General features: G+C 36.7%; 3 protein-coding genes across 10 annotated transcripts in view; 1 reads left to right on the top strand and 2 right to left on the bottom strand.

Annotated features, from left to right (window-relative positions):
- Nucleotides 1-278: 278 nt before the first annotated feature.
- On the top strand, nt 279-5,635 carry CPT4 (Undecaprenyl pyrophosphate synthetase family protein). The gene is made up of 4 exons (XM_010264540.3): nt 279-993; nt 1,127-1,194; nt 4,640-5,114; nt 5,214-5,635. Exons 1-3 carry the CDS (start codon nt 538-540, stop codon nt 5,082-5,084), a joined length of 969 nt encoding a protein of 322 aa, XP_010262842.1. The 5' UTR covers nt 279-537; the 3' UTR covers nt 5,085-5,114; nt 5,214-5,635.
- Nucleotides 1,281-24,802, bottom strand: part of LOC104601259 (ABC transporter G family member 31-like) — a 35,782-nt gene continuing 12,260 nt past the window's right edge. For 3 of the 8 annotated variants that reach the window (XM_088897492.1, XM_088897493.1, XM_088897495.1), the window contains exons 10-24: nt 24,457-24,773; nt 24,203-24,363; nt 24,017-24,120; nt 23,720-23,876; nt 23,566-23,631; nt 23,000-23,130; nt 22,585-22,917; nt 22,209-22,499; nt 22,041-22,124; nt 20,250-20,383; nt 19,883-20,110; nt 17,837-18,008; nt 17,645-17,732; nt 16,046-16,212; nt 15,400-15,909 (exon numbers count right to left, since the gene is read on the bottom strand). In XM_088897492.1, the coding sequence (XP_088753618.1) occupies nt 15,643-15,909; nt 16,046-16,212; nt 17,645-17,732; nt 17,837-18,008; nt 19,883-20,110; nt 20,250-20,383; nt 22,041-22,124; nt 22,209-22,499; nt 22,585-22,917; nt 23,000-23,130; nt 23,566-23,631; nt 23,720-23,876; nt 24,017-24,120; nt 24,203-24,363; nt 24,457-24,773 (2,700 nt within the window). In that variant the 3' untranslated portion in view covers nt 15,400-15,642. Of the gene's footprint in view, nt 1,826-3,986; nt 4,064-15,399; nt 15,910-16,045; nt 16,213-17,644; nt 17,733-17,836; nt 18,009-19,882; nt 20,111-20,249; nt 20,384-21,289; nt 21,811-22,040; nt 22,125-22,208; nt 22,500-22,584; nt 22,918-22,999; nt 23,131-23,565; nt 23,632-23,719; nt 23,877-24,016; nt 24,121-24,202; nt 24,774-24,802 lie in introns of those variants that run through there. The other 5 variants (XM_088897491.1, XM_088897494.1, XM_088897490.1 and 2 more) reach the window with 5 other exon arrangements.
- Nucleotides 11,972-13,082, bottom strand: LOC148802226 (uncharacterized). The gene is made up of 2 exons (XM_088897497.1): nt 12,428-13,082; nt 11,972-12,107 (listed from the first exon to the last, which is right to left on the bottom strand). Exons 1-2 carry the CDS (start codon nt 13,080-13,082, stop codon nt 12,073-12,075), a joined length of 690 nt encoding a protein of 229 aa, XP_088753623.1. The 3' UTR covers nt 11,972-12,072.

Here is a 24,802-nt window from a genome sequence, read left to right as displayed (position 1 = left end):
ACACTCAATATGTTTAGTTGAAAAAACAAACAAGGACCTGAATTATATTATGTGCAGAGGCTCCCAAGTCCCAAATCTAGACTTAGGGTATTTTAAAGAACACGTGTAAACAAAATTTTCTAAGTACTTATTAAATGGATGTCCTGCAGTTAGCAATAAAAAGTCGCCATGTCACTCGTGGATCTTATCTTAAATGACGTGACAAAATCTCATTGGTGTGATTGAAGAGGGAACACTGGACCACCTTTTAAGACGTGGGTCTCATGTAGTCGCTTGGCCGGCGAAAAAGGCTGTGAGAACCGTGTAAGGCTGTAAGCACAGTTTTGTGTGCACCAAAACCGATTTCGGTGAGTACAGCAGAAGTAGCAAGTATTTATATTCACGATAGTGTACGTTGTTGTTTGAAAAATCCGCGCCTCCGCGGCAAAATTCGATGATAATGCAAAGAAGAGAAGAAGAAACTTATAACCAGAACCACATACAATTTCTATATTAATCTTCGTTCTCCCTCCCTCAGGCCGAACCCTAATCCTCACAATGCTGTCTCTGCAATTCCTGCTTTCACCTATTGACAACAGTCTTTGGCCTTACAAATCAAAACCATCTTCATTGATCCTCCACCATCGATCTCACAGATGCAGAAATGACTCGCGGCCCTTCCTTTCTATGTTTCTTCCTAAATATCGTGCTCTCGGTGCTACAGCAGATTTGAACTATGAACAGGAAGATTCCAATGTAAGACTTACTGAAGCCGGAGTTCCTGCGGAAGAAGGGCTTTTGCCCTCTGGTCTCCGGCGAGAATCGTTGCCGAGGCATGTTGCTGTGGTAATGGATGGTAACGCGAGGTGGGCAAAGCGGAGGGGGTTGCCGTTGTCTTCGGGTCACGAAGCTGGCGTTCGGGCTCTAAGAGAGCTTATGGAGCTATGTCGCAAATGGGGAATCAGGGTTCTCACCGTTTTCGCGTTCTCATATGAAAATTGGATACGGCCCAAAGTCAGTAGGGTCTAGTTCCTTTTCTTTTCTTTTTCCCCCCTTCCAAAAGAATAACATAGAGAAGTACTATTTCCGGTGTTGGATATCAATTTTTTTTTTGAATATTCTCTTGGTTAATTCGGTTGAATTTCAGGTGGAGGTTGACTTTTTGATGGGTCTGTTTGAGAGGGGAATAAAGGAAGACCTGAAGAATTTCGTCAGGTACCTTCCAATATGTCTTCTTGGTTGATATGCACTACGGAATTTGATGGTTAGGGGAATAAGTAGATTCCAAGAGATGCATGTTTTTTTCTAAATTAGGTTATATAAATATAACTCACTTTTTCTTTCTTTTTTGGGCAAATATAAGTATATAACCAAGCATTAGTATTACTAATAGAAGGTCCTTTAGAAGAACCTCCTGAGACCGGAGAGGAGTATCAAACCAACCAGTTTCTACAAGAAAAGGCATAGCTTCCTGAGCTGAACATTGAACAACATGGTTAGTATTACAGGATGCATCATGGTTAACAAAAGATAAGTCCAAAATTGATGCTTGTAATGACAAAATATAATCCAGAAGAGGCCTAGGATGCCAATCCAACGGGTCAAAGCGTCCCTTAAGAGCTACAATTGCTAAAAAGGTGTTTCTTGCCAAATTAAGGTCCGAGAAAGAAACACTGGCGGCTGCCTTAAAGATATCAGCTCCATCTCTAAACTGCCTTATTGATCCCTTCTCCACCTCTTGCTTTTAGTAAAGAACCACAATTAGAGCCTGCAACATATCCATAAGATGCAAACTTCTGTCCAGTGAAATCACAACAATTGTGGAACACATCCATAGATGGTTGGCCTGAAAGCAAGTGAAATTAATTTGCATCAATATTTACTATAAGATTGGAATAGTTAGGGGCATGAATCTGCATCTTGGTCCTTTTCACTTTCTTTTCTGGAACATTGTGAGGTAGTTGTTATAAAGGCAATTTAAATGAAAAGGATATTGAGGGATTTGCACAACTAGGTAAATGAATCAAAAAATTGGTTCCAATATACCATTTTCTTCATTTTCTTCTTAGTATTTGGTTCGATAACTCAAAGTTATGGTTTACCCAAAAATCTGTGAGATTGTTGATCCAAAGTAGAAACAATTAAAGTAGCATATGGGTTTAATTCTGTGAAACTAAACATCCCAGATGAACTCCACTGCTTCCTACATTGAGTGGGTTCATCATTTTATACGAACCTCATAACTAATTTATATTGTCGATAAATTAGATAGAGAACAATCAGGTTTTAATTTTATATGATTTGATAAAATGGTATTATCTGCCATCAATCCAATTAAAGGTCTATCTCCTAATATGTCATTGACTTAACTTTGAGATGCTTACAAGAATTAACGAGCCCTTTGGGATGAACTTCTCTTTTGGCATCACTTGGAATTTTTAAACATGATTATGAAGAAGGTAATTAGTTGGGATAAGGCTTAGATGATGATGATAAACAAAGGCAATTACCCAATGTTGGTACTAGCTATTTGGGGTCCTGGGAGGGGTGGACTGTATACAGACCCAACCTTTGGCATCTTTTTTTTTTTCTTTGCACAAAGTGGCCACTCTCAGACTCAAACCTTTTTTCTCATGCTCGTCAGTTTGGGAACCATTATACAACAAGATGTAGGGAAAAAATGATCAAAGTCTTAGGTGGCTTTTGGTAGTATGAAATATTGCCACTCACATCTGAAAGATAATCACATAAGTGGTTATCCCCCTTTCACTTCATTGTTTATTACTTTGATAGGTTCACTCATATCTGAAAGTTTACTCTAATTGGTAAGTGTTTGAATTACCACTTATCATTTATTAGTTGTGTACTTGAGTGTTTCCTCCACTTTGTTAACCTTTTAAAACATTAATCATGAAAAGTACCCCTCATACCCATGTTCTAAGAAAAGAAACTGAATAGCCACTCTGATCAACAAATCTAAACGATAGTCTAATCAGACTTCAAAGCTAGATTCTTCAAACATAAAAGTAAGCTCTTATCCCAATTAGATTTAATTATCCAGAGGTGTTAGACTTTAAACTTCCAAAGACAACCTTAGTTCTTGTGTTAGAATAGGAATTGCTATAATATTTAATAATTTTAGGTGTCTTAGGTTCATCTTTTTTTTTTCCTTTCTTGTGACTTGCTTTTGATGGGTCAAAACTCATTCATTTTGCATGATTTTAGTTATTGGATGGACATTTTTCTTTTTAGTTACCATCCAACAAGACATGAATGATTGAATTACCACTTATCATTTATTAGTTGTTTAGGTGGTGTCTTTGGTTCATCTTTTTTTTTTTTTTTTTTTTTTTTTTCTTGTGACCTACTTTTGATGGTCCAAACTCGTTCATTTTGCATGATTTTAGTTATTGGATGGACATTTTTCTTTTCAGTTACCATCCAACAAGATATGAGTGACTGAATTACCACTTATCACTTATTAGTTGTATACTTATTACCGAAAGTGTTGCCCCTACTCTGTTAACCTTTTAAAACTTTTATCATGAAAAAAGTACCCCCTTGTACCCATGTTCAAAGAAAAAAGACTGAATAGCCACTCTTATCAACAAATCTAAATGATAGTCTAAACAGACTTCAAAGGTAGACTCTTCAAAAAAGAAAAAAAAGGTTCTTATCCCAATCAGATTTAATTATCCAGAGGTTAGACTTAAAACTTGCAAACACAACCTTAGTTCTTGTGTTAGAATAGGAATTGCTATAATATTTAATAATTTTAGGTGTCTTAGGTTCATCTTTCTTTTTTCTTCTGACATGCTTTTGATGGGTCAAAACTTATTCATTTTGCATGATTTTAGTTATTGGATGGACATTTTTCTTTTAAGTTACCATCCAACAAGATGAAGATCACACAAATCCAACATGTTAAGCATGTTATGGCCACTTTATTGAGAATGTATCAGTTAATGATGGAATGAGGGTGCCCTTATTATTACTGCATTGAAGACCTTCTCTTCAACCACTCTGTGTCCCATCTATAGAGAATCTAGACCAACCATCAAATTGGTCTCACCTGAAAGATCACCTGCTTAGAAGATCAAAAACGTTAGATAACTTTCAGCCATGTTTGTAAATTCTTTTTTTGGATGTTTAAAAGTAGCTCATCCACCATTAGATAGAGTCTAATTTTCTAATTAGATCATTTGTTTGTGGCTTTGTGCTGAGTCCTTGTATGAGTATTGTTTAGTGCGAGGCCTATCTGATAGTGGGTCTCTATCTTCTTTACTTGGGCAGGTGGCAGCTTAGGAGGGCAACTCATTGCTGCTATTATGAGGGTTCTGTCATTGTAGCATGCCTTTCTTTCTATTTATTTTCTATGCTGGCACTTCATGTGTTTAAGCAGTCAGGCTTCTAAGTAATAGGTTTGTTTAAATATTATGCAATACATTTGTCTGTTAGTCTATATAAACAGCTATAAACCCCATTTCCTTGGTGAGCTCATCAAGATAAAGTTGTTGCTTCTTTGGAGGAAGTTGCATGTATGCTTATTTTCCTGTTGTTGTTCCCTTCAGAGAAAATCTGGTCTTTACTTCTTGATTTTCTTTAATGTGACATGTATGACCATGACACTGAAACATGGTTGCCTTGTGAGTTGTGGCAGGGAGGAAATCCAGATATCTGTAATTGGTGATTCATCAAAGTTACCAAAGTCCCTACAGAAGCTTATAGCTGAAGCTGAGGAGATCACAAGAAACAACACACGGCTCCATCTGATTGTTGCAGTTAGTTATAGTGGGCACTATGACATTGTACAAGCATGCAAAAACATTGCTCACAAAGTGCAAGAAGGTCTGATTACACCAGATGACATCACTGCAGATGTGATTGAGCAGGAACTAGAAACAAGATGTACAGAATTTCCCCATCCAGATCTACTTATCCGTACTAGTGGTGAGCTTAGAGTGAGCAACTTCTTGTTGTGGCAGCTAGCTTACACAGAACTATTCTTCGTTCAATCACTATGGCCTGATTTTGGAGAAACGGAGTTTGTAGATGTTCTACATTCATTTCAACAAAGGCAAAGACGCTATGGGGGACGTGATTGATAAATTCATTTGACTTAAGGGAAAGACTAGGTCTGGACCTATCAATTAAATAATTTCATTTCATTCCCAGTGTTCATGTTTTCAAATTTACATTTCCCCTTCTCTAAATTTCTCTTTTGGTTCAAGCAGGACTTTTGCTAGGCATGGCATGGTTGACGGTTCTCTAGCTTGGCATTTCCTCTTTCAGCAGACTGTTGCTATGTTCAAGTTACAAATGACATGAATAAGAAACAAATGCAAGTACATAAAGGATAAATATGTGTATGGTTAATCGTGAGGTAATTTATGTTACTTTATAAATATAATATGATGTATCGGTGAAATTCTTTCAATTGTATGTTTCTATTAGATGGGAGAGCTTTGGTGTAAGGTAGAAATGATAATTTAGTGTTTTTTTATTCTTTTCTTTTGTCTTCTTTTTATGTTTGAATCAGTTATAATAAAAATGATATACATATTGGCCTTTTACTTGATATGTTGGTTCTTTTAAGACAATATGAGAAGAAGTTATGTAAGCACCATTTCTTTTATCTTACTTACAATAACAATCCTCCAAAGTGGTATAAGGTTTCATGTAAAATAGGTGTAAATGCAATTTTCTTACAATTTGCTTGCAATGTAATATTCATTTGCACGGGTGTAAATGCATGGAGAGTGCAAATAGGCTGAGTGTAAATTCTGGTTTGTTTTTGCTTCATATTTGACTCTGCCTTATTTGTATGTGAGAAGTAAAATAGGTGGTAAAATAATGTGTATCCCCACCTTATATGAAAGAGAATAGAAGTGGAGGAGGGTTATTTGTTTAGAACGACCAGGGTTTGCACTTATGATAAGGGCTATAGCCTAGGTCCGGGCCTGGAGCAACTTGGGTTTTGGGCTTGAAACATAAGCCTAGGCCAGGCTAGGCTTGATTCTAGGTCTGTCTTTTATATATATAATATTTTATATTAAATGGCATTTTTTTAAAGGTAAAAAGAAAAATTTTATTGAAAGAAAAATGATGGGTACAAACAACAAAAAAAGGTGTTAAGATAAACACCCACCCTTCAATAACAAAAAATAAAAAAAATTAAGATCATAAGTTAGAGGTAAGGGTGGCCACGAGCCGAGCTTTTCATGAGCTATTCGAGCTCGGCTTGGCTTGGTTTAAACCGAGCTTCGAGCCTAATAAAGCTTGGCTTGTAAGGCTCGCGAGCCTAATCGAGCTTCTACATATATATATATATATATATAATAAAAATGTTATATATAAAATATTTTTATTTTTATATATAATAATAATAACTAATTATTATAATTTTTAATTTTTAAATATCAAATAAAAATACTTTTTTATATATAAATTTTATTTTTATAAAACATTTGGTTCACAGTCGAGCTTGAGCTTACGAGCTTTTCGCTCGAGCCAAATTCGAGCTCAAGCCTCTAGCTTGAACCGAGCTTGAGCTCGAGAGTCATACTTTCTTGGTGGGCCAAGCTCGAATAGCTAGCTATTCGGCTTAGCTCGACTCAAATCCACCCCTACTTGGAGGGAAGCAATTGAAAGCTACCCCGAGACAGAAAAAGCTTAAAATTCTTCTTTGAGCATTTCATCTTGTCCATCTCCTTCAACTCCTTCCTCATTCCACACGTCCCCCAACTACGATCTTCTTCGAGCTTTCTTCCCTCTTGCTTTTTTCAAAAGCTTCGAAAACCTTTCTGGCAAACTCCTCTCCTCCCCAATAAAACAAACCTAAGTTCTTGCTTATCCTAACATCCTCAGTGTTTTAAAAGCGTAAGGCGCAAGGGTCAATTTGCGCTTGAGGCGCAAGGCACAAAAAATAAAAAAAAAATAAAAAAAGCCAAAAATTTCAAGAAAATGCAAAAAATAAAAAAATATTAAACATAATATTAATAAAAATATAAACTTTAATTTTAAAATAAATGTTTTAAAAAACCTATTATCTAATATTAAAATACATAAATATAATATGTAAAGCATATTCAAATGAGAATTTAAAAATAAAATCAAATATATAAAACATTTTCAAGCATATAAAACCCAAAATCTCTTTATTTCTCAATTGCATTACTTCAAGTAGCTAATGTGATGTAAAACTTATTACATTCCTAATTCTCCGAGCTGCCTTTGTACCACGCCCCTCGAGGCAAGCCCAAACAAGTCCACGTTAGGCCTTAAATTCTTAGTTCTCACACAAAAAATAATGATTTTATGGTTTTTATTGCTTTTCAAGAAGACATTTTATTAGGATGAGTGAATGAACAACACTACCAAATAGGGGGTTCTCGAAGCAAAAAAAGCGTGCACCTGGGCTGCGGCGCATGGAGCACCAAGCGTGCACTTAGGACCTGGGAGAGGCACCTACCTTGAAATGCGCCTAACTTGTGCGCATAGGCGTGCCTTTTAAATCATTGGACATCCCTATCAACCAAACAATCTATCTCCACTTTCCCCCCGTTTTCTCCCGTGCTAACTAACAAAGTCGCAATTGAGCCATTTTCACTTTTTCGATTACTCCTTTCCTCATCCTCAACCTCTGGCCTCAACTCCAAACCTTCTTTAGTAGTTGATGTCTATTGCAATTGAACCCCTTGTGAATCTTGGCACTTGGCTCCCTTGATCTCAACAACTTTCATCTTTAAAGCTTTATCTTTTGAGCCTTTTTTCTTATAAACTTTCTTGAATTTGTTGGTAGGACTAGGACCAACCAAACCATCTTTCAAACATGAAAAGAACTTTTGACACGTGGATAAGCTAGAACTTGCTCAACTCTCTTACTTTCTTCAAAGACTTTGAAGCTGACTCTCGTATGCGTGATTGCTCAACTCTCGTCTCTTTTGCTCGCTTCTTTAGGCTGATTGCTTGTTTACAACTGCCTAGCTTCCCCTCCCCTCCTTCAAATCCCCCCTCCTCTGTACCTCTTTTGAGAACCTTCATCCCCCCTTACTCCCTCCTCTCCTTTCTCTACCCAGCCTCCTTTCCTCCCCTATCTCCCTCAACCCTAGTGGAATCTCTATCAGATGACACCAAACGCCCCACTTGGGGCAAATCAACAAGAATTTCCTCCACAAAAGAGCAAAAGCAAATAAACCTACTTGAAGGCCGGTTAATCTTTATCTGTTCCTCCGATCTCCTAGCATCTTTCTCCTTTGGAACGAATATAGCTTCACCGCATGCAAGATGATGAAGCTTCTTCCCATCAGTTCGACTCTCCTTGTTTTACAGGCTCACAGTTTCTTCCAAAGTTGTCATAATTAGTGATGATCCAAACCTAATCCTCCGCCTTGTTGGGTCAAAGCCTATGGAAATCGCTCTTTCTCTTTCTCCCCTTGAATTGCAAAACCTTGGTGCCATATCTTTTTCTTACCTTTATTTTGTTGCTCCTAAAACTACTGTGAAACCTCTTAAGTCTCGATTTCAAGGTCTGGTCCCCACTCTCAACATCCAACATCTCAAACAAGCCTTGTGGCCCTTTGTATATCTCCTTGAAATCTGCTCCTAAACTCCCACCCTCCAACCTGCACCTATTCATATTATCCTTGCCAACTCCAACCATGTGCCTCTCTATTAAAGTCCCTGCCCCACCCAAAATTACCTCTATGCCCCTTGTATCTTCCCCTCCATTGTCTTCCTCATTCAAGTGACTTTTTGACTTCCCCTCTTCAACAGAGGAACCATCCTGAAGCTCCAACCCTGTTTCAGGCTTTTCAGAATTCCTTTTTGTTTTGGAATGGTAGAATACTGATATGTTTCATTCTATTGCCAATGGGCATATTTATACAGTAAGCTGCTGCAATAAATAGAAAGAAAAGAAAATAGAAAGAAGAAAAAATAGAAAGAAGAGAAAATAGAAAGAAAGAAATAGAAAGAAAAAACTTTCTAAATCAATCCTTCCACAATCCTAGGAATATATACAATTCTATTTTCAGATCTGAACTAGTAACCCCACGTTTTCCAACACTCTCCCTCAAGCTGGTGAATAGAGATCCTCCATTCCCAGCTTGGCTATAATTCTTCGAAAGTCTGTACTATTGAGCCCTTTAGTAAGTACATCGGCCAGTTGTCCTTTTGTAGACACATAGGGAGTGCAAATCAACTTGCTGTCCAGTTTCTCTTTTATAAAGTGTCGGTCAATTTCGATGTGCTTCGTCCTGTCATGTTGAACAGGATTGTGAGCAATATTGATGGCTGACTTGTTGGCACAATATAGTTTCATAGGCTCTTCTCGTGGAATCTTCAGGTCTTCTAAAATTATCTTCAACCAGAGTAATTCACACACTCCTTGTGCCATAGCCCTGAATTCTGCCTCTGCACTTGACCGAGCCACTACATTTTGCTTCTTATTCCTCCAAGTGACTAAGTTTCCTCCTAAGAAGGTACAGTAACCAGAAGTGGACTGTCTATCTACTAGAGCTCCTGCATAATCGACATCTGTATATGCTTCAAGAGTCAGTCCTCCATTTCTTCTGAATAAAATTCCTTTTCCTGGATTGACTTTCAAATAGTGCAGAATTCGATGAGCAGCCTGCAGATGAACTTCTTTAGGATTATGCATAAACTGACTTATTACACTTACAGCATATGCAATATCCGATCGTGTATGTGCAAGATAAATGAGTTTTCCAACTAGTCTTTGGAACATCTCCTTGTCTACACTTGCATTCTCGTGGGCTTCTCCAAGTTAATGATTGGGATCTATAGGCGTGAAAGCTGGTTTACATGCCATATTTCTTGTTTCTCTCAAAAGATCAACAACATACTTTTGTTGAGAGATAAAGATGCCTTGTTTAGAATGTGCAACTTCAAATCCGAGAAAATACTTTAGTCTCCCCAAGTCTTTTATCTCAAATTCTCTGGCAAGGCAGTTTTTCAATGCTTCCTTCTCCTTTTTATCATTCCCAGTAACGATTATATCATCCACATAGACTAATAGTGCAGTAACTCCCCTTGAGGCTGTGCGTTTGATAAACAATGTGTGGTCACCTTGACTTTGCTTGTAACCTGTACTCAGCATTAACTTCGTAAACCTTCCAAACCATGCTCTCGGAGATTGTTTGAGACCGTATAGTGCTTTCTTCAACCGACAAACTTTGTTCCCTTTAATGCCTTCTCCAAAACCTGGTGGAATGTCCATGTATATCTCCTCTTCTAGATCACCATGGAGAAACGCATTTTTTACATCAAACTGTTGCAAATCCCAATTATAGTTAGCAGCCAACGATAGTAACACCCTTATTGTATTCATTTTAGCTACTGGGGCAAAAGTCTCCTGATAATCTACCCCATAAGTCTGTGTATATCCCTTGGCTACCAGGCGTGCTTTGTACCTTTCTAATGACCCATCAGATTTGTACTTAGTTGTGAACACCCATTTACAACCTACCGTCTTCTTGTTTCTTGGTAGATCCACAACTTCCCATGTGTTGTTTTTTTCTAATGCCTCAATTTCCACTCTCATGGCTTTTCTCCACTCCTTATTAGAAAGTGCCTCGGCTAGAGTATTAGGAATTGGAATGGTGTTAAGGCTGGCTAGAAAACTTTTATGGGATTTAGAGAATCTTTGGAATGATACATATTTGGCTAAAGGGTACAATGGGCGTTTGGTACATTCTCTGGTTCCTTTTCTCAGTGCAATAGGTAGGTCATACTCATACTCAGACTGTGAAGGTGTAGGTTTAGGATCTAAGCATCCCTCAGTTCTAGGATTAGGAGTTGAATCTTGGACTTGCACAGGTTGAGGATCTGGATTTTTCCTCCTAGAGTAAACCTGCATATATCTCACATTATCATGCACATCATTCCTGGGGTTAACAGTGTCCGAATTTGGTTCAATGGTCGGGTTGTTTGACTCTTGTTGAGACTCGGGAATGTGGGACTCAGAGGAATGTTACTCAGAGGGATGTGATTCTTGACGATTGAATGTTTGTGAGGAGGGTAAAACATCTAGGGAGAGTAGATCCGATGCCTTATCTTCCATTAATGAGGGCTCCCCCTGAAGATAAGGTTGAGTGAAAAAAGATTTTCCTTCCTCAAATGTGACATCGATGGAGGTGTAGAATTTTCTGGTGGCTGGATGATAACATTTATAACCTTTTTGAGTTGGGGAATATCCCAAGAAGACACACCTGATTGCTCGTGGGTCTAATTTTCCCTTATTATGGACATGAACAAAGGCAGTGCAGCCAAAAATTCTTGGTGTGAGATTATTTGAGGCTCGAATATCAGGGTAAAATTGAGAAAGGACTTGTATTGGGCTTCGGTTGTCAACAACTTTAGATGGTAGTCTATTTATGGTGTATGCAGCAATAAGGACAGCTTCCCCCCAATATTGTTTTGGCACCTGATTTTGAAAGAGAAAGGCTCGGGTGGTTTGCAAAAGATGGCCATTTTTTCTCTCAGCTACCCCATTCTGTTGGGGAGTGTTAACACAGGAGGATTCATGCACAATGCCTTCTTTCTGAAAAAAATGGGGACAAATTTTGATTAAAATAGTCTATAGCATTATCAGATCGAAACCTTTTAATTCTCACACCAAACTGAGTTTGGACCATGTTATGAAAGTTGGGAAGAATCGTACCCACATCAGATTTAGACTTAAGAAGAAAAATCCATGTGAGCCTAGTGCAATCATCAATAAAGGTGATGAACCATCTGGAACCAGTAATGTTGGGAATTTGAGAAGGGCCCCATATATCCGAATGAATCAAATAAAAAGGAGTTGAAGATCTTTTATTGCTGATTGGGAAAGAAACTTTTTTGTGCTTAGCAAGTTCACAAACATCACAATGAAAGGTTTCAACATCAATTCCTTTAAACAAGGAAGGAAGCATTGTTTTTAAAATCGGAAATGAAGGATGACCAAAACGGAAATGATGACGCCAAATTAAGTCTTTATTGGAGGTAGATAAGAATGACTCGTGTGTGACATGCATAACAGTGTGAGATGATTTGTTGGTTGCTTCAAGGTAGTAGAGTCCATCTCTTTCCTTAGCAAGTCCAATCTTCTTCCCCGAAACCTGGTCCTGAAATACACAGTAAGAAGGGAAGAACACAACATTACAGTTCACATCCTGGGTGAGTTTATGTATAGAGATAAGGCTAGTGGATAACTTAGGAACATGAAGCACATTTTTAAGTAATAGGGATGGAGTAATTTGAATATTCCCAATCCCTGCCACTGTGATGAAAGAACCATCAGCAACAGAAATTTTTCTATTATTAGGACAGGGTGTATAGGTGAGAAAATGTAGTGAAGAGGGTGTCATGTGGTCAGTAGCTCCAGAATCAAGAATTCATGGAAAAACACTAGCCGAGGCATGTAATCCTAGAGATAAAGACTCACCTGAGAGAGCAAGAGAGGTAGAACCACTTCCTGGTTTCAAGGATTTCAGGAAGCACCTTAGCCTTTCAATTTCTTCATTATTAAATGGTCCCTGACTTGAGTGTTCTTGCTGCGGGGTTGTGGAGACATTATGGGCCTGTTGAACTCCCTTTTGAAACTCCTCGATTTCCCCATTCCTTGCTGGATGTGGGAGGTTTCCCATGAAGTTTCCAGCACCGATCTTTCGTGTGTCTGGGCTTCTTGCAATAGGTGCACTAGAGGTTATCGTTAGAGTCACGGGTGGTTGTGTCACGAGCCAAGTTGTGATTGTTCTCACCCTTTGAACCACTGTAACTTCCTCCCCTTGCCACCATGGCTGAGCCTTCGGGATCTTAGGCTCAAGCATGATTCCACGGCGACTTTCCTTAGCTCTGACAAGGGCTATGACTTCATTCATTGGAGGCACTTCTTCTTTGCCAAGAATTTGTATTCGGACCTGATCAAATTCAGCATTCAGTCCGACCAAAAAATCATACACCCTATCTCTTTCAATAAAATTCTTCAAGATCACAGCATCATCTGCGCACTTTGTCTCAAGAACCCGATAATGATCAAGCTCATGCCATAAATTTTGCAGCAGAGTCATGGGCTTTGGAATAGGTTTGTCGGACAGCATCCCAAATAGCCTTTGTAGAGGGAAGAAACATACAAGTATCACTGATCTTGGGTGTCATTGAACTCCACAACCATGACATAATCATGGAGTCCTCTTCGTCCCAAGCATCAAAATTCGGCTCGCCCAACCTTGGTCCTGTTCCAAGGAGGTGACTAATTTTTCCTTTTCCCTTCAAATAGGTACGCACTAGTTGTGACTACTTCAAGTAATTTTGGCCATTCAGTCTATATGTTGCCTGAGTATTCTGCAAATCACCAGTGTGAGGATGAGAATCTGTTGCTCCTTCATCGGTTTGGACGGGAGCACTTGTTGCAGTCATGTCGGACATTGTTAATGGAGGAAAAATAAGGCCAGCAGGAAAGGAGAATAAAGGAACACTTCTGGTTACAGATCAACACTGAAGGCCAAAAGAGAAAAACACAAAAAACTGGCAATGAAGGCCGAAAAAATCTCAAGGTTGACAAACCTAGAGCTCTGATACCATGTTTTGGAATGGTAGAATACTGATATGTTTCATTCTATTGCCAATGGGCATATTTATACAGTAAGCTGCTGCAATAAATAGAAAGAAAGAAAAATAGGAAGAAAAGAAAATAGAAAGAAGAAAAAATAGAAAGAAGAGAAAATAGAAAGAAAGAAATAGAAAGAAAAAACTTTCTAAATCAATTCTTCCACAATCCTAGGAATATATACAATTCTATTTTCAGATCTGAACCAGTAACCCCACGTTTTCCAACACTTTCCTTTTGGCACATGCTCTGAAAAAGGTATTATCCTCTCCCTCAGCAATAATTCTTAGGTCATATTTCTCACTTGTAAAGCCAGAACTAAACAACTTGGAATGGTAGAGACCTCATTGACCTCCACAAAAATTCTCGCAATGTCGATTTTCTCTCAGTTGCTATTCCTTTCATCAACAATCAAGAATTTACTATAGCCATCCCCCATCACTTTGAAGGATACTTCACTCCACGCATGCAGGGGGATTCCAGAGCACCAACCCACATTGCCCTCCTTTTGTCTTCTTGTATGAATATAATATGCATATAAATTTATTTTAGTGTTATACTATAGTAATTATATATAAAATATATAATATAACATAAAATAACATATATACATATGTATACATTATATACAAATACATATATTTAAATATATCATCAGGTTGGGCCAGGAATTTCCAGGTTGGGCTTGTGCAGGCCAGGCTGAAATGATCACTCCTAATGCAAAGCTGAACCGGGTGCAAAATTTGTATCTGGTTCAGATCTGCACTGCAAACAAAGACAGCCTAAGTTGCAAATATTACTCTTGCTTCTAACCCGTGTTATGTGGAACATTCTCCTAAGCAACACTGCAACATGTTGCTTCCCACCATTAGCATAAACCTGTAGAAATCCTTGTACATGTTTCCCTACCTTTCCATACATTTTCTTTCAAACCAAATGGAGCAGTAGTGATTGTTTTGGTCTTTGTTAATCATCCAAAGGTGGTGATAATGATATTTATTATAGAAGTGTTAAATATACATAGTTTCTTTTATCGTGTATCTTACTCTATTGTGCATTCACATATATGGAATGCTGCATGAGACCCACCTCAAGCATTGAATGCACTCTGCGACCTCATTTCCTTTCACCCTAGAGAGAAACGGGTTCAAACATTATATCTTCAGTGGTTCAGCCTTAAAAGCCATGCTAGAACAAAAATTTTAATATCTTAACCATTGCCACAAGAGCAGCATGATGCCCTTCATTGTTGAAAGTTGAGTAACTTAATGGCTTAATTATGAAGTGCCTCGCATTTGATAACTAGGATCATTGGAAGACTCAAATCTGAAGTTTCCATGAATGTCCATTAATATGATGATTCAGCACCCATTCAATCCTGAAAATCTTCCTATAGAGTTATCCCTAGAGGCTCTTGGTTGACTGATTAGAATCATTAAAGAATATGTTTTTTTCTTTTTTTTTTGTGGTCAATCTTGATCTGTCATTTTGGGAAATCCAGATTTAGGGATGATGTAGGGCCTCCTATGCCCTTTGTGTCTGGAGTACATCCAAAATAGTGGTCTACCAATGATTTGGTTAAATGTTCGATCTTTTGTTTTTTTGGCTAAATGTTTGGTTTGCAAGTTGCAACCAACTTCACATCACAAGTACATAAAAACAGGGTGCATTGATCTTTATTTTTCTTTCTTCTCTATCTTGAAATAACTATATTGCTTTTATGTTGTTAGTTCTATCTGAAAACAGTTTCAATTTAATGCTTCATTTATAATCCATTTTTGGATAAAATGCTGATTGTTCAGATTCTGAGCAAAACTAAAATTGTATATAGTGACTTCGAACATTGTCTAGAAGGTTGTCCTCCTCAGCTAACTTTGGGTATTGGTAGAGTTGATCATGCCACTGGCAATCTGAATGAAGAACCTCCTATTAGGTTTCCTCTGATTGCAATCTGTTCTCCTTGTACCATATGACAATGTCAATTTTGATATTACTAAATTTGGATCCCTTTCTACATTATTTAGCACTAGTTTCCCCTAACTCTGCACTCATCATCTTCTCTGGAAGTTGAGGAATTTGACCGAGAATGCATAGACAAGAAAGAAGAATATACAGAATCCAAAGAGCACTACTACAGAAACACCAATCATCCCAGAACTGTAGCCTAGACTAACCTCCAGATAATCCTTCACAGACCCCTCAAACCCAGATCCAACAATATGGGTCTCCACATCGCCGAGCTGAGAAGTTATGATACCCCGAAGAGTCCAAGCCACAGGGCAAATGTAGTAAAACCAGATCCACCATCCTGGAATATTCTGAAAATGCATAAAGCACATGAATGAGAAGTTATAAAATTCTTCCAATTATTTATTTCCCCATAGATGAAATGCAGTGCCAACAGATAAAGCTTGGGGATTGACTCAGTTGCACCAATAAAAAATGGATACTCACTGGTTTTGGGATGAGAAAGCCTGAGAGAAGATTCCATAGAGAGAAAAATGCAGAAGAAACAACAGCAGCAAATTGCTGAGAAGGTGTCAGGCCAACTGCCATTATCCCATAGAATGTAAAATAGGTGAACGTGAGGAACATGAACAGAAGGTAAAACAGAAATTTTCCTGCAAAACATGACACATGCTTGTTGAATCATTACATATAAATCAGCCACATTACAAGTCTAACCAAAACATGACTAAGAAAGTTTGAGGCAGTGGCTTGACAGGTGAAAGATTGGAAAGGATTTATGTTAAATTTGGGTGGATTCTATAGAAATCTGTCTTATTTTTTTTCCTCTAGGTTGCTTATTGGAAAACTATAAAACAGTACGAATGGAAAAACAAAAAGATGTTTTCATGATCTTAGACATCTAAAGGGCTAAAGAATCAAATGACTTGATAGTTAGTTACCTATGATCCTCCATTATTTAAAGGAAAGAATATTGGGTTCGACTATGATATCAGAAAGATATGATGTCTGAAAAATTTTTGACCAATTAACTGGTATCATAAACGTGGTAGCCAATCAGATGTTATTTATGAAAATTCATGGGTGGGTTTTGATTGGTCAAAACTCTTCCAATACCATGTCTTTCTCGCATCATAGATTTTCCCAAGAATATCACTTGTACTTAGGTTGCACTTTACAAGTCATTAAAGTAACCAGTGCAAATTGATTGTAGATTTTTTTAAGTGTAAATAGGGAGGAAAATGTAATAGTGAAGCCTGGGCCAACAAATTTGGTAAATTCAAGGCAAGTTACTTGATGATGCATATTTTGTGTTTTAAAATTTGACACCATTACTTCTTTACAGCAAGAACAGTTATCACTGCACTGCTATGTCCCTAAAGGAAAGATGTGTAAACCTATCTCTCTCAAACTCAACATTAAAACAGATCTGTGATCTTTTCCTCAAGTGTGTGTGGATATGAATGTGTTTCAACTTACTTGAAGATGCAAATTTTGTGTTTTAAAATTTTGACACCATTACTTAGTTACAGCAAGAAGACTTCTCACTGCATTTCTATTTTCCCAAAAGAAAGATGTGTCTAAATCCATCTCTCTCAAAACTCAACATTAGAACAGATTTTTGATCTTTTCCTCAAGTGTGTGTGCACATGCATGTGCATACCAAATAAACCCTACATATTTCTTCACACATAAGTTGATCACAATACCAAATAAACCCACCAAGTGCAAGATTTTTACTTTTGGAGTAGTGAGTGAAGTTAAAAAAAAAAATCTTGAAACACATAAAAAAAGGAGAAGAATTAAGTGGGACCATAACATCTCCAATGGATAAAATGATGATCCTTCAAGAGTTTTGCAAAACAATTCTATGAAGTCTTCCATGGATGAATGTTTTGGAACTCGGAGAAACAATTATTTGTCATTCATTCATGATTTATCTTCAAAATTATTTGGCCTCTTCTTGAGTCAAAATTTAATACAATCCTTGAAAATAATATGATGTGAAAGGAGCATAAGAAGGATTTGTAAAGAGATAACGGGCAAGCTTTGGATTCCATATGGCATAAGGGTATCAAGTATTACCTATTGTCCTTTCAAAATTGATCATGAAGTATGTTGTAACACCAAATAATATTGTTTGCATGGCAATGTAAGGTAATTCTACAAGACCCTGTTGATGAAACATATAAATATACATATATACAAATCACAAATTATTCCAAACTTAGGGAAGAAAAAAGAAAACAAAACTTCATCCAATCTTAACACTCCTACCTGTGCTGCTGCATAAGGTAATGGTGAGTACATTCCAGCTGCTTTTTCTCTATAAAAAACTGTTCTCTCAATAGAAACTACTGGTTGTACTGAAGAAGCATTTTTTACTCCAAGAAACAAGCAGGAGGCATAAAGAGCTCCCATCACCACAAATAAGTCTTGTGTTGTGCCCCTGCAAAATATTTATAAAGTTCTGGTTAATAACACTGATGGCCTTTTTTAACTCTACATTCCAAAGAACCAAGAAAAAGAAGGAAGCCATGTTTATGCAATTCTCTCTACATGGCCAATTATACTATTCTGGCCAATCATTTGCCCACCTCTTATGCTTTTTAAAGGTGAATATCTTGTTCTCCCTTTTCTAAACTCAACCAGAAAATAGTCCATAGATCATGTCCTAATGTTATATTTGCAATCTAGACAGCATATCATTTTGTTTCTTCTCTCTTCCTAGTTCCTAAAGTTATTAGCTATAATTTCTTTTTTGTATATTTTTACTTATTTATTTATATAAATATATAATATAATTTATATATTGAATATATAGTATAAAATAATTGAACCTGGATTTTAATGGAAATGAATAGGTTAAATCTGCATCCAAAATTCAATTATTAATCGGATGCAGATTATAAAGTCCAAATCTGATCCAATTATGTAAATGGGTCATCTGAATCCAAAATAATTGAAAAAGATGTTGGATTGGGTTTCAAGACTTTCAAAGTCCACTGACAGCCCAAAAAATGGATTGGGTTTCAAGACTTTCAAAGTCCCTTCTTTATAATTACAAGGGATAATTACTTATACATACCATATTCCTTTACCAAACTACTTAAATATATCCTTTAGTTTGAAAAACTAATTATGCGTGTGGCCCCACATGACATCAACAGACCATTTATAAAATGTATAGAGCCGTATATATATATATATATATATATATATATATATATATATATATATATATATATATAATGAAAACACCGTTCATCTTCTTCAAAACCGAAACCCTAGAGCTTGTTGATTTGGATGACTTTGGGCTGCAAAACTGCGGTTCATAGGTTTCCTTATATTTTTAACCTATCATACAATTGAGGTTGAGGTCTTTGGGTTTTCAACTTTAGATTTTTCAACAGTATATATGAACCAAAATGTGTAAAAAATTCTCTTGACTGTTCATCAAATTTTTAAAACATGCCCCTCGAAATTTGAAGGTTCCTTTGGGATTCCTATCAAAATGTTAAGCATTTGAGTATGCCAATTTATAAAAGCAGAGTGACCAGAAATACATTTGCTTACGTAAAAAGGACTTCTTTGGAGAAGTACCAGTGAAAAGAAGATTCAGCTCTCTAATTGCTCTCAAATTGCACTGGAGAAGGTTCACAGTGGTCTTGGCATCAAAGACTCTTCTAATTTGAACTCAGTTATAAACTTATAACTAAACTAGCATGGAGAAATTTTAAGAAACAAAACAGTTTCCTCTCTCATGTATTGTTATAAAAATATGATAGGAGAAATTTTCTTGAGTTTGATGCTTGAAATGGCGACTCCTAGTGCTAGAAATTCTTCTCTGAATTTTTGGACTTCAAATTCTTCTCTGAATTATAATGGTTGAATGGTTAACAAGGCTATATAAGTAGTTTATCAAACTACAAGGCATATTTAAGTAGTTTCCTAAAAGTACAGGGTATATAAGTAATTATCCTTAACATCTCATCAATACAAGAATTACGCCAAAGAGCAAGAAACAGTTAACATCTCATCAATGACCAGGTTGAATGGTTAACAAGGCATATAATCATGCAGTTGATAGATGGCTAATTTTTAAGTTTTTAAAATAAATGACCTAGGTGGGTGGTTTCATAAAACCGATTTTTCATTTACAACAGTTTTTAGGGTATGACCAAACTAGCTAGGGGCCGATCATGGTTTAACTGGTCCAACTGGCCAATCCGCGTGTTTTCTAAACAATGCATCTCATAACACGATAAGAATGATTAAAAAAATTATCCATCAAAGATAAATGAAAAGGAAGAAAGGAATCACCTTTTTGAACCAATATTCCAAAACACTGAACCGATTATGAACGCACACATTATAGTGAAGAATAACCGCACAACATTGTATTGGGGACTTCTCCAATATACAAGAAATTGTTTCCAAAAGCAAATCCGAAACTGTGTTATGCTATCTTGTGAATATGTAGAAGAAAACTTCAAGGGCTCAGAGCCAATGGCTGGAATACTCAAATGCTCAATCAATGCTTCCACTTCCCTAAGTAAAAAATTCAAATCATAATGTTAATGCAAGTATCATACAATATAAGAATAAGCAAATAAATGGGGAACCATTTAACAACCATTTTCAAAAAAAAAAAAAAGAAAACAAATCAAACAATATTGACCACTGTTACCTGTATTGATTAGAATTCCTGTATATGTTTGCAAAGTCTTGCCCAATTCTTTGCTCAGCCGCTGGTGTAGTGATCTCAAGGATCCAAGTTGCAGGATTATAACCATCGGGAATGGGAGGGACTCCATGAAGTCCCTGTGCATGGAAATGAAATATGAGGCTGAATCACTCTTCCTTGGACAAAGCAACTGAATAAGTTGCCAAGCTTACAGAAACTTATCAATAAATTTGTTTTCTATTAATCAATTGTTTAATACTATATTGAAGTTTGATAAAAAAATAATATAACAACTACTTGAAATTTGAAAAAACAAAAATATTTCTTACTTACATGAAAATGAATTTATTTACAAAAATTTGGCGGGGCAATAACGACTACTATGAGGATTAGATGGCAAGGGAAAATGAAACCATCAGTCATAAGATTTTTATGTGAAAACATATCAGAGAAAACAAATTATAAAAGAAATTCCTTCACAAGAGAAACGTTTGGGGTAGTGGACTCACCCACAAAATAGGTGAACAACAATCCAATAGTAGTCTAAGTTCATTTAGCATTTAGACAATTTATGTGGATCACTTCCAAAACCTTTACTCCATCTGACTGCGTTTGGAGAACCCACTTCAATCGAGGGAAGTGAGGATCTTAATGCAGGAGTTCTCCATGGATTAACAGAAGTGCCATCACATTTTTTCTTAGGTGCACTGGTGCAGTTTGATAACAGTTGAATCAGCTGAACTGAATAGCTTAAAACTGTCTTTTACGGAATAAGTCATTGAGGGGGCAAGCTCCTAAATGGATGTTTCAGCCATTAAGGAGTTTTGCCCAGCACTTAATGGTGTCCACTAAAAGACAAAGCAATGAGCACTCAGTTCAACCAATTCAGCTGTTATCAAAGAGATCCATATTGGAGTTCACCTAATAAATGGAACTGAAAAGCCCAAGAGATGCTTTCGTACATCAAAAACCAAAGGTTTACATTAATTTTGGTTTTACATCAACCTGGCTCAAAACCGAAATTTCAGAAAATTTTCAAAGTCTGCTCAGAATTTCAAGAAAAACTAATAAATATAAATAAATAAATAGTATATATATAGATATATATTTCAAATTCTTTTTATTTTTTTCCTTTTTTATCCATCTCATTCTTTTCTATCTCATATTAAACACATCTTATTCAAATAACCAATTAGACTCCTATTTTATATCATTTTTTGTTATGCTCCATATATTTCGTTATGGCCACTCCTGAAAATAGAACGAAATCTCAATATTTATAAGATTTCATGGAAACTTGAATCCTTGGTTGAAAGGAAATCCTAAACTAAGGGTGAATTAACTAATACTTTCTCATATTCAAATACAAATTTAGCACAAATGTATTGAGTGCCAAATCTGGCTTACATGTTTTTGGTTCAAAGATATGATCAGAAAATAGAGTGGAATGGCAAAATCACATTTGTCTAACCGACCTGATATAGTTTGTAACTTGGGACAAGGCTTTGTTGAGCTGAGTTGGGTAATGTTTATCACGAACACATAAATTTAGATGAATAAACAACTGCATTTTGTGCAAGTTCTTTGATAAGTAAGAGTCTTTGTTACCAGGAGTTGGAGAAGAGAACCCAAGATAATAAACTTATGCAAGTTCTTTGCATAACTACAACTCTAAATGGGACAATTTATTTTTATTTCTTCAGTTTGAAGTGAAATTCATAACTGTTCTCCACAATGTTTGAATTGAGAAGGTAAATGGCACACAATTGACTATATCAATCAACTCAATGGTACCTGAAAGTAGTTGATCATAATTTGTGAGTGCTCTCCAAGCTTCCCTCCATATATAACTTGACCCCCTCGTTTCATAAGAAGTAGCTGCACCACAATCACAAGAATTATATGTAAGTTATAGTTTGAAGGAGTACTTTGGATGAAAAACAAAGAAAACTTCTCAGCCACCTCATCAAATGCTTCGAATATATCAATACTAGGTTGATGTATTGTGCAAACCACTGTTCTTCCAGTATCAACAGTATTACGAACAGTACGCATCACAATAGCCGCTGCTCGTGCGTCTAATCCAGATGTAGGTTCATCCATGAAAATAATGGAAGGATTTGCAACAAGCTCCACTGCTATTGTTAGGCGTTTTCTTTGTTCAGTTGATAGGCCACTGGTCCCAGGCAAACCAACCAAAGCATGCCTTAGAGTATCAAGCTCTACTAATGTCATAACTTCTTCAACAAACACCTACAATAGATAATAATGGATTAAATTAAGAAAAAAAACTGTAAGAAGCATATATTTTAGATGTTTACTCTTCTTAGACACTAACACGCCTGCTTTCTCTGCTGACATCTTTTGGAAGGCGAAGAGATGAAGAAAACAAAAGGGATTCCTCAATTGTAACTTGAGGAGAATGAATATCATTCTGTTCAACATATCCTGCAATTCTGGAAAAAGTACTTTGCTCTTTTGGGTACCCTGATATCCTAATATCCCCCTCTATATATCCACCAGTTTTCCTGCCTGCAAGCACATCCATCAATGTGGTTTTCCCTGCTCCACTTGTACCAACTAATGCAGTAAGAACACTAGGGGAGAATACTCCACTGACATTTGACAATAGTTGCAACTTCTTTTCTGGGATCCCTTTTGAACTCATTTCCTAAGAAAAAAAAAGAAAAAAAAATTTTACTAAAATGTGCACTAGAAAAAAAAAAGAAAATAAAGCTACTACACAAAATTACCTTAGGCATGTTGACAAAGTAATTAACATTATGAAATGTCATTGATAGTGGTTGAAATGGAAGGATCATTCCCCTCCTTGGAGCTCTACTTTCAAAAGATAAGGACTCTGAATCAGGTATCGGACTTCTCGCTGCAAAAATCAGGTTGTTGTTAATGTAAGAATGATAAACTAGACACGTATTGGCAAATCACATGTGTATGAAAAAATCTAATGAGAAAATAGATGCACTGAAGTAAGGGTCCTTTTGGTTTACAGCTAGAATTTGAATCAGAATCGGAATGGTCTATTCCCCCAGTTTGTTTGGTTCAAACATGAATGGGGATGGGAATTGGAATCAGATGGAATGGGATTTCATTCCCAAGGGAGGGGGAGGGAATGGCCATTCCCTCAAATGGGGGAATGCCATTCCACCAGGAATGGGAGTGGGATTCCGATTCTGTCCAACCAAAAAGTTGGAATAAGAATAATTTATTCTCTTCCCCATTCCAGATCCCTATCCCCGCAAACCAAACGGGTCCTAAATTTGGAATATATTGGTGAAAGTTTTAAAGAATGTACACTGACCATGATCATTATTTGAATTATCTTCTCTGCAATCCAATGCAATCACAGCCTGGGCTTTTCTCAGAGCTGTAATAAAGAACCACATACCATTACTGGAAGAAAAAGTGACAATTAAACTATAGCTCCATAAAACATGAAGTCCTTGTAGACTTACAGTTAAGGTAAGCCAAGGAAAGGGTCACCAAACTATTGAAGGCCACTGCATAAGCCAACATAACCCCAATACCAAGCCAATACCAGTAACTAGCATTGGGTAGAGCATGTGAATGGAGAACATTATATCCAACTGTAGTGTTTCCATATGTAGATCGCTGCCAAGTAAGAATGTTAACAACACTTGTAAGTCTTATTCAACAGTTGTCCAAATGATTAAGTACTTGGGAGATATGCCAAATATATAAAGCACAAAGATCTAACCAAATTGCTAGTGTATAAGTACTAAAGAGCATACTTCCATCCATCTTGTAGCTGAAAATTCATTGACTGAAATTGCACGCTGCCCATATGATAATGGTGACAACCAGAAAGCCCAAATCCACCATGGCTTAATCATTGCTGGAATACAAAGCACTCAATCATTAAGGAAAGCTTCAGTAAATTGTTGTTCAACTTATGAAATCAAATTAATTAAACCAACCTTTTGGAAGGAGAAATCCTCCCAATAAGAATACAAGTAGTAGGGAAGCACTTCCAAATGTATTAGCAATGATGATATCCCGTGAAATAGCAGCCATCATGCCAAAGAGGCCGAGTGCCATTTGATGTACTGAAAAGAAAGTGAGCATGAAGCCGAAAAACCTAATAACAATTGAGAGTTGATAAGTACCAAAACTTTCAAAACAAAATGCAGCAACAAGAATGTTAAACTTGGCAAAAAAAAAAAAAAAATACCTTCCAACACTAGGAGCAAAACCAACAGTATAATATACAACACAAGACCACACAACAGCTTCCAGGACTGAGTAGGGTATACGCAATATCCAACTAGGAATGGACCAAGCCCAAGCAGGATGGAAGAAATTATCTCTTTGCTTAAAGAAAACTGGCAATCGGGATATCATAATTGGTAACTCCGAAAATCCATTGGATAGCAAATGCACCAGACCAAAATACAAACAAGAAAGGTAAAGGTTCCCATTTGTTTCATCTGTAGGATGTAATCTTGTTCGTAGAAAAATTGTACATGTAACAAATCCAACAAATGCAACCTGTGAAAATACGTAAATGCTGTTATAAA

This window comes from Nelumbo nucifera, chromosome 2 (genome assembly GCF_055504915.1).
Source record: "Nelumbo nucifera cultivar China Antique chromosome 2, China Antique-T2T, whole genome shotgun sequence".
In the NCBI taxonomy this organism is placed as follows: domain Eukaryota; kingdom Viridiplantae; phylum Streptophyta; class Magnoliopsida; order Proteales; family Nelumbonaceae; genus Nelumbo; species Nelumbo nucifera.
This window is presented reverse-complemented; position numbering and strand designations above follow the sequence as displayed.

What these genes read in the sequence shown, in the direction of transcription:
- CPT4 (XM_010264540.3), top strand. Translation starts at nt 538, where the DNA reads ATGCTGTCTCTGCAATTCCTGCTTTCACCTATTGACAACAGTCTTTGG. An exon ending in AAAATTGGATACGGCCCAAA is followed by an intron (nt 994 to 1,126) that starts GTCAGTAGGGTC and finishes GTTGAATTTCAG; the next exon opens with GTGGAGGTTGACTTTTTGAT. An exon ending in GACCTGAAGAATTTCGTCAG is followed by an intron (nt 1,195 to 4,639) that starts GTACCTTCCAAT and finishes GAGTTGTGGCAG; the next exon opens with GGAGGAAATCCAGATATCTG.
- LOC148802226 (XM_088897497.1), bottom strand. Translation starts at nt 13,082, where the DNA reads ATGCTGTCCGACAAACCTATTCCAAAGCCCATGACTCTGCTGCAAAAT. An exon ending in TACCTCTCTTGCTCTCTCAG is followed by an intron (nt 12,108 to 12,427) that starts GTGAGTCTTTAT and finishes TGTGTATTTCAG; the next exon opens with GACCAGGTTTCGGGGAAGAA.